The 8,604-nt window shown below is 37.3% G+C and overlaps 2 protein-coding genes across 4 annotated transcripts; both read right to left on the reverse strand.

Annotated features, from left to right (window-relative positions):
• Positions 1–784: 784 nt before the first annotated feature.
• On the reverse strand, positions 785–3,335 carry LOC113298821 (laccase-17-like). Its single transcript, XM_026547677.1, has 5 exons — positions 3,110–3,335; positions 2,593–2,989; positions 2,349–2,477; positions 1,228–2,199; positions 785–1,128 (listed from the first exon to the last, which is right to left on the reverse strand). Exons 1-5 carry the CDS (start codon positions 3,257–3,259, stop codon positions 998–1,000), a joined length of 1,779 nt encoding a protein of 592 aa, XP_026403462.1. The 5' UTR covers positions 3,260–3,335; the 3' UTR covers positions 785–997.
• Positions 3,336–4,202: 867 nt separating this feature from the next.
• LOC113298822 (E3 ubiquitin-protein ligase SDIR1-like) lies at positions 4,203–6,970 on the reverse strand. Of its 3 annotated transcripts, none has more exons than XM_026547680.1 (9): positions 6,754–6,970; positions 6,237–6,369; positions 6,031–6,085; positions 5,887–5,939; positions 5,546–5,774; positions 5,286–5,400; positions 5,092–5,137; positions 4,766–4,894; positions 4,203–4,594 (listed from the first exon to the last, which is right to left on the reverse strand). In XM_026547680.1, the coding sequence occupies exons 2-9, from the start codon at positions 6,312–6,314 to the stop codon at positions 4,469–4,471; spliced, it is 831 nt and encodes a 276-aa protein (XP_026403465.1). In that variant the 5' UTR covers positions 6,315–6,369; positions 6,754–6,970; the 3' UTR covers positions 4,203–4,468. The 3 variants fall into 3 exon arrangements, with proteins under 3 accessions (XP_026403465.1, XP_026403464.1, XP_026403463.1); XM_026547679.1 differs by having other exon boundaries at positions 6,237–6,385; XM_026547678.1 differs by having other exon boundaries at positions 6,237–6,375; positions 6,754–6,969.
• Positions 6,971–8,604: the final 1,634 nt, after the last annotated feature.

Below are 8,604 nucleotides of genomic sequence, written 5' to 3' on the forward strand. Positions count from 1 at the left end.
CAGTATTATTTTGTTCGAGATTTAGTGTCAAAAATTGAAGCGGAGCTAAAATTTTGAAATACTAATTTACAAGTTGCCGACATCTTTACGATATCACTTCCAACATGAATATTAATAGTTTGAGAGGTAGCATAAAGAAATCAAATTAAGGAAGAGTGAGATATTAATTTGAAATTAACATTATCGGAGTCCATGCATGAGTTATCTAGAATAACAATCTAGAATTATCTTCTATAAGAGTTACAAAACTCGCAGGGGCAGAAGTACAACCAGACTAGGCCTGGCTTAAGCCACCCCTAAAATCCCAGAAAGCCTTTTCTTTCACTACCTATTTTAGTTGAGCTGATAAAAATAAGCCCAAATAATAAGCTTAAGCCGCGCATAAAAGCCCAAAAACCATCCCAAGTTAAATTTCCAGCTCCGTCACTGAAAACTCGTAAGGTGTTTGTCTAAATGAAATAACATAATAGCACATGTGTCGATGTCAAGTCTCTACTTTGTCTAAATAACATGATGATGTAACCAATCAACAATAAAGATTGAAATCAAACCTAAAATTAGACGAGTTGCTTAAGTTTTTACCTTAGTTTCCTGGTATGTTGTAACAAAAACAAAATTAATTTGTTATCATTATAAGGCTCCTTAAAGAAAAGGATTTGGTTGGTGAAAAGAATAAACAAAGGTTAAGAAAATGAAAATCTTTTTCATTTTTTTTTAAACAAACTGATCTTCAATTATAAGGTTTGTGACCATTGTTCATGGATTTATCCTCACAGCATAACCATTTGTTGAACTCAAAAAATTTATTCATTGATAATAATTATTATTAAACAGGTAAGTATTCCCTCAAAAAATATTACAAAAACCTTAAATGAGATGAACTCAAATTCTCTCTGTTTTCCAAATTGAGGCCGGGAATAATCAAATCACATAGGAAAAACAAAACAAAACAAAAGCCAGGAACACAAAAACCAAACAATCAGCCAAAGAAGTAAGGTCAGCATTTGGGTAGATCTGCCGGTGGAGGTATAAGCTTCTGATTAGGGAGTTTTCCATCCAAGACTAGCCATGCCATCTTCAAACCCCAACTTGTGTGAATTTCCAAATGGCAATGCATGAACCATACACCTGTGGCACAATCGTCATGAACATTAATTGGTATTGTCAGATGAAGCTGAATACAAATAGCAAAATTTAAAGATTTTTTTTCCCTGTTTAATCACTAACCTGGATTGTCAGCGCGGAAGCGAATAGCAACCCAACCACCAGATGGAACTCCAACAGTGTTCCTCTCAACTGGGTCAATGAGATTAAATTTAGCAGGGTCGTTAACCGCATCATAGTTTCCAAATCCTTGCCCCACGACAAAGAAGTTATACCCATGGAGATGGAGTGGGTGACTTTCTGCACCCAGAATACTAGTGTCCTGCAGGATTAACTCCACGTTGGTGTTGAATGGAAGTACCACCAAATGAGTTGTGTTACTGATCACATTTGTGTTGTTTGGTGGATTTCCGGTGTAGCTAAATGGATGGATTGGGTAACTCGGAAAGAAGGGGCTGTAAACACCGTTTGACTGCCCTGTAAAATGAGCCTGAAGTAATGCTGTGGTTGGAAGAGCAAATGAGACATTATTCACTGAAGCTGAAAACATGGATCCATTTGGTCCTTGACATGTATGGTTTTGTGGGCATGGGTTTGTTCCGAGACCCACAGTGAAAAAGAAGTGTTTGTCAATATTTTTGGGGACGTTCGCGGGGTATTGCTCTGATGCTAAGCTGCGGAACCTCTTCGCGAAACTGAAGGCACGGGAAGTGTCATTTAGAGGGGGAAGAGTAGGTTTAAAGAGTTTGGTCTTTGATTTCTTTGTCCTAAAATTGAACAAAGAGGGAGATTCGTATTCGAGGATTCCTGTGGTGGTGGAGTTGTCGAAAGTGCCTTGGCCAGTAACATAAGGTCTTGCAGCCATAACAAATGAAGCATGAGGATGGAAATGTTTGGTTTTGAGAAGAACATTGCTGGTTTGTCCAGGTGTGAGAAGAATGGTGTCGGTTTCAAAAGGCTTAATGTAAACAGCATCAGCATCGACTACCGTAAGTGTGTGATTCGCAATGCTGAAGAAGAGCTCGTCATTAAGTGCAGCATTGATTAAACGGAGAAGGTATGTTTTCCCGGGCTTCACCTTCAGATTGAATGTATCTGCGCATTTTGATGTTTGGCTGTTAAAAACTCTGGAAACTGTAAATGCTAATTTACACTAGGAAGTATCATTAACCAACGGACTTTTTGCAATTCACACACAATTTTGGTAAAGTCGATAATTAACCTGTAAAGAATTTACAATATACCTTTGGCGGAGCAATTGTACAAGGGCCCTGGAAGTCCGTTGATAGTATAAGCATCAGAAACATTTGGGCCTCCTCCAGTTTGAAGAGCTTGGCTGATGATTGCTTCAGTGTCTACATTAAACCACTCTCCTGCAAATCATATTATAGATTTGATGTTAGCTAGTAATACTTGTTAATCACATACCACATAAATCAAATGGTTAATGTATTATTTTTTTGTTCACTCGTCGTAATGATCACTGACCCAGAATGACAGGAACTTCCTTGTACGGTTTAACGAATGGGTAAGGTACATTTCGCTTAGGGAGGATGATGATTGGTCCGTAAAGGGTAGATCTGAGCCAAGAAATATGAGCATGCCACCATAGAGTTCCTCTTTGCCCTGTTATGGTGAAATTGTAGACATAACTCTGTCCGGTTTGTATAGGGCATTGGGCTACATATGCAGGTCCATCATACCATCCACTCCTTAGTTGTCTGATTCCATGCCAATGGATGGTGATATTGTTCTGGACATGGTTAACCACCTTAACAACTACCCTGTCTCCTTCCCTGGCGAAGATCCGAGGTCCTGGAAATTGTCCGTTCACTGTCACGATACTCCTCGTATGGCATAGTCGTGTCACCTTTTGCATTTGAATCTGCAACAAAAGTTTAAAAAATTGCAAATTGATGAGAAATTATTATTGCATTCATTAGCAAATATGGAAACAGACAATTAAGAAAATGAAGGTTGTTGTAATATCATGCAATGTGCATACATTAAACGTGTAGTGCCTTGTTTTTCCTCCTGTTGCAATAGTGTTGTTGTCCGCAGCTACAACTGACGCTAAATGCAAAGTTATACATAGTGCTAAGAGGAAATAAACTCCGGGAGAAGGTAATGGTGTTGGAAAAGAAGAAGAACCCATCTCTCTCTCTCTCTTGATGAGAACAAATGAAATGAAAAAAAGAGAAGACAAGAAGGTGTAGTGGATGTTGAGTGATGAGAGACTATGTTTCATAGTTTTTATAGAGACCGGAAGAGAGAGTTTATTGTCATTTGGTTGCATGATTAGGTGATTGATGGGATTATCAAAGAAGTAAATTGTAAGTACTTCAAAATAGTGTCAAATCCCCACCATTTAGTTGTTGTTGGTGCATCTATCTAGTCAAGCAAGCCTGGACTACATATTTTATTTTGTTGAGTATCAACCAAGTCTATGAAAAAAAAATCCAGTTACTTAGTGATACCCTCTTTCTCTTTCAAACTTAGGCGCTATTGTAAACTGCTAATGAAAACGTTTTAACAGGTTGTGTATTTAGTTGATAAAGAGTACTGTAAACTGCTAAGGTAGCGTTTTAACCTTGGTCACAGTTGTAAGTGGACAATTAGGGCTACCATCTTTCAATTTACATGGGACAGTTTGTTCAACCTCTATTGGCCAAGGATGCTATTACTGCTAGTAATTAGTATTTTCTTGGGAGATGCCATTCTAATAAGGGAGAAAGGACGTACCATCCGACTTTCTTTCAAGCAAGACTAGGTATTTCCAGTTATTTCTTATCTAATTATACTCTGCCTTATCTATCAAAAGTAGTACCCAGAACCCCAATCCACTCCTCAAAGCTTATGTTTATGAATCTTCCTGCTCAAAGTTTTGAAATTGTAGTTGCACCAACTGAGCATGATTTTGATTGATCATAAGACAAATCTAGATAAATATACGTGGAATCATTTTCCCCTAAAGATTTCTTTCACTTTCCTATTCTTGGTAAACATCTCTCTCATACAGGATGGACTTATCAATTTGGACAGAATTTCCACCGACGATATGCAATAGGAGCTATAATGCTTCACAACACAAACCAAAGAAAAAGATAACAAGAACAGGCATACTACTTTGGGTACTTTGTTGGTCAACATGTTAGGGTGCATGATGGAACCGATATCAGTTTCCATCTTCTACCTCTAAATACACCTTAGACAAGCACAACAACCTTTAATTACTTACATAATACAACTTACATGATGGAGTACTATATATATTCACGTGGAAGACAGCACTATTTATCTTGGTATCTTTACAGTAACTACTATAAATATTTGGTTACTGTGACAGTATTGACGAAGATATTCTTCAAACCATATAGGAAACATCATTTCCAGTCTCCCCATTTTCCTGCCATCTAGTCGCTGCTCTGAACTTACACACAGGGCAGGTCCCTTGTTGCCGAAGCCATGGGTCAATGCAGTTAGCATGGAACTGCACAAAAGGAAGAAAAAGAAGTACACGATTGTAAATTCGTGATCGAACACCTAAATGATGCCCAGTGCGGAGAAATCTTTCAATGCAGATTTACAAAAGATTTTTTTGAATAGATTGACAAAAGATACCGTTATGTGTTAATAAAATCAAGAAAAAACTAGGAGGAACCTGATGCAAGCATGGCAAGCTACGGACAATTTCTCCCACATCGACTTGCTCCAAGCAAACACTGCATGTCAGCCCATCCTCCGTGCTCTTCAAAACTTCATCTGGCTTAGTAGCATCCGGCTTTTTTTGCTTTCATATAGCATTGAAAAGTTGAAAAGTAAGAACATGTTTGTGTAACATGCATTTTTTATACGTAAAGACGACGAAAAACTCATTTTTAGATGTTTCTACTATTTAAAGCTCAACCTGCATTCTACTATTATAATGGATCGTGTCTATGTTTATATAGGGGGCCATCCACGGTAGCTACAAGGATATGGAAGTACCTCAGGTATGGCCGAAGATGAGGCCTGTTGTACTGTTGAACTTTCACTGTAAGCAATAACCACGAGATATTAAAAAAAAAACTGAAAACTTGAGTGAGCTCTTCATTACAATTGAAGGAAGGTGATTGAAATTGTATTAAAGAAAATGCATCAATCAGGCAACAATCCTGTAAGCGATGAGACTAGTTACTTGCCTTTGCGGTCCAGCAGCCTTGTACTTGTGAACAGGAAGGGCATTTATCTCTTCCTCACTCAGCGATTGCGCAGAGGAACCATTATCGGAATCAAGAGCTCTAAGAGTTTCATAGTCTGCAAAAAAAACGAATAACCCTTATTTACGACTTGCTGACACTATAAAACCTGACAAACATCATAAATCATCATAAATTTTGATAATAGTCAATCAATGATATGCAGTTTCATATAAAACAAAATATGGCAGTGTAAAACATACCTAAGTCATCGAATTCCCTGTCAAGAAGTGCAAGTTGAAGTCTGAGTCCCTGTAACCGTCCTCTAGTTGCAAAAGCTATGGATGGTGGCATATGCAAGCGCAACTCAGTATGACCCAACAGGCCACTGGCGGCCGCAGCATGAGCTTGCGCCTGAGCCTGAAGTTGCTGGCAAGTTGCATACATTCTAAGGCTTGTGGCCATCAAAAAGACCCCAAGAACTAGCCAAAGCTACAAAATAAAAAACACAGGAATACTTCCTTAGAACATATAATCTCCAAAAGAACAAGTCATCAAAAAGATTTACTGGCCCTATTGAAATATCAGCAGTTGTATTGAATACCAGAAAGTTAGGTGACATCTGATGCGAATTTAACATCATGAACAACAAAAGAACTGCAGGAACAAACAGTAATTAGAAGCCAGAAGTGACTACAAAAAGTATAACAACACAAAACTTTTAAATAAAGGAAGAATCAAAATGTACCTGTTACAAGAAAAGCCATTGAATTGGTATTCACCGGCCGACCTGCATGAACGCGCTGATAGAGAAAGAGGCATGTCAATACAAATACATAATAAATACTAAATGAAGCACCTTAACTTTCTTTTTTTTTAACAAACATGAAGCTTAGTAAACTTTGAGTTCTTTACAGCATATATCACACTGAATGAATAAGATTTTATACATACCACTTGACGACGTTCAGGAATAAATCCCGGAAAACCACTTTCTATATCTCCTCTTGTCCCTCGGAAAACGAAACTCATGGTTGCTTCAAATTGATAAATAGCAAAACTCTACAGAACTCCCTGACTTTAAAACCTATATCTGTCAACAACTTAAACATACAAGCTTATCTTTGGAAACCATGCGTAAATGCATTGTATCAATCAACAACAAAGCAACAAATTATATGACTTTCGAGAACCCATTTTTCAGAACCTCTTAACATAAACTATGCCATCACCATAAATAACAATGGCTTGCCAGTAAGAGAATTTCATGCACCATTATCAAACATTCATATACCTATACACAAAATAAGACCTCAACTACACCTTTCTAATTATCATTTCTGAAAGAACCGGTTCAATTAAATAACAATGTTGAAGGAAATTTCTAAATAAATAAAACCCCTAATTTATTTTTCTCCAGTATCAAAACCCTAAAATCAAAATTTGAGGGGAAAGAAATGTAGAGAATTACCCGCTGAGTGAAATGTGAGGGATCCGAAGCACAAAAAGAATGAAATAATTTAAGTGGCGTCGTAGATTTCGTCGCCCTAAAACACACCATGACAAAATTGTTCTTGTTCTTGAGCTTTTTTTCTTCCTTCCTCCGTTTTCTGAAGGATAAAAAACGAAGAAGGAAAGAAAAACGAAGAGGAGGCGAAAAATGTCAGGTCTTCTTTACTCCTGTTTGACTGATGTGGATGGATAATATTGACTCCATAAGACACGTTTATGAACATTGTGGGCCCAATTTTACTTAAATCCATATTTGGGAAATGGGGAATCCATCTGTACCTGAATGTGATTCAAATTCTAAATGTGTGGTGTAAATTGGAGGGAGTAGAGTAGGGAGGTGGAGAATTGGGAGGTGAATAGCACTTCCGCTTCCTATAGGTGTGGCAAACATGATTGTTTACCATTTAAGCACCCACTATGGAGTGGGCAAACTGGTCTGGCTAAGTGGCAAATTTGCCATTTAGCCAGGCCAGGTGAAGTTTTCACCGAGCGGTCGAGTCTAGACCGTTCGGTGTAGTGAAGATCTCCCGGTTTAATCTCCACCTCCCCAGGTGTAGTCTCCACCGTTAGGTAGTTTTTAATTTTTTTTTACTTCTTCTCTCCTATTTTTTAGTTATTATAAAATGTTTTTATTATACAAGGGTCCCACAAAATATTATACTCCTTTTCTCCTACTTTACTTGCTTAAAATGGATTTTACACATAGATTAAGGAAAGTAGAGAGAATAATTTTTTCCAAAATTACCCCCACACTAGTATTTAAGATGCATCTAGTTTTTTGGTCTAGTAGAGAGATGAGTATTTAAGATGTGCATGGGAAATAGAATTATCTGATTCCAACATAAGGGTAAATTAGGCTAAAATAAGGGAAAATATGAAACTTAACAACTAAATTAGGACAAAAAAATCCCCAATTTAAGCACGTAAACTAGGACGGAGGGAGTATAATCCTAAAAAGTTAACAAATACCCCACCAAACACAAACAAATAATTCTTTTATTGATAAGGGTCCCACTAAACACAATAAAATACACCACTTTAATAGAATTTGCCAGTTTTACCATAGTGAGGAAACTAGTTTGCCATGCCACATACAACTTTTATTCCCTTCCCCATAGGAGTCGGCCTAAATGGAACATGGATGCTAAGACCAAGCACTGTGGGAGAGTGCATCTCTTTCCTATGCCTCAAATAAAGGGAAGGGATAGTACAAGGAAGGCAACCTCGCTATGGTGCCCGGTTTTTCCTTTCCTACATGGTACGACTACTCAGCAACCGTATGAATAGTGTCATATGGATGCTCAGTAGTCGTTTCAGTCAACTCGTTGACTTGACCAATACGGCTGCTCAGTAGCCGTATTATTGGTTTAAGTGACCAGAAGCTGGGTCGGAATTTCCATTTCTTCTTTTTCACTAGTTTTTCATCCTCTCAAAACCTTTTCAAACCCTTTTGATCCCATTTCGATTTTCATATTGATTCATTGTGATTCGTTGGCTTAAATTAGAAGGGTTTCATCGTTACTCCAAGGTGAAACAAATCCATTCTTCAATTTCGAATTTCATCCAAAAAATCATCTAAGGTGAGTGATTCTAATTTTAGAGTTTCAAATTAATTTGATTTGGATTTTGATTTTAATTTCGATGAAATTGTTGTTTCTAGGTTGGTTAGGTTTATAGTATGCAATTCAATAATATAATTAGAACATATATTTAGTGAAAAATTCATGATTAATTGTTGTATGTCTTGATTTATGTTGAATGAAATGTTGGTAAACTAATATATCAATGTATAACATTGATTGACTTGTAT

This window comes from Papaver somniferum, chromosome 7 (genome assembly GCF_003573695.1).
Source record: "Papaver somniferum cultivar HN1 chromosome 7, ASM357369v1, whole genome shotgun sequence".
Taxonomy (NCBI): Eukaryota; Viridiplantae; Streptophyta; class Magnoliopsida; order Ranunculales; family Papaveraceae; genus Papaver; species Papaver somniferum.

Bases quoted from the DNA above. Each gene is read 5' to 3' on its own strand.
- LOC113298821 (XM_026547677.1), bottom strand. From the start codon at position 3,259: ATGGGTTCTTCTTCTTTTCCAACACCATTACCTTCTCCCGGAGTTTAT. The intron at 2,200-2,348 runs GTATATTGTAAA...CAAAATGCGCAG, and splicing joins GTACAATTGCTCCGCCAAAG to ATACATTCAATCTGAAGGTG. The intron at 1,129-1,227 runs GTTAGTGATTAA...ATTGTGCCACAG, and splicing joins CTTCCGCGCTGACAATCCAG to GTGTATGGTTCATGCATTGC.
- LOC113298822 (XM_026547680.1), bottom strand. From the start codon at position 6,314: ATGAGTTTCGTTTTCCGAGGGACAAGAGGAGATATAGAAAGTGGTTTT. The intron at 6,086-6,236 runs GTATGTATAAAA...TTTCTCTATCAG, and splicing joins TTCCTGAACGTCGTCAAGTG to CGCGTTCATGCAGGTCGGCC. The intron at 4,895-5,091 runs GTACTTCCATAT...GCTATATGAAAG, and splicing joins CATCTTCGGCCATACCTGAG to CAAAAAAAGCCGGATGCTAC.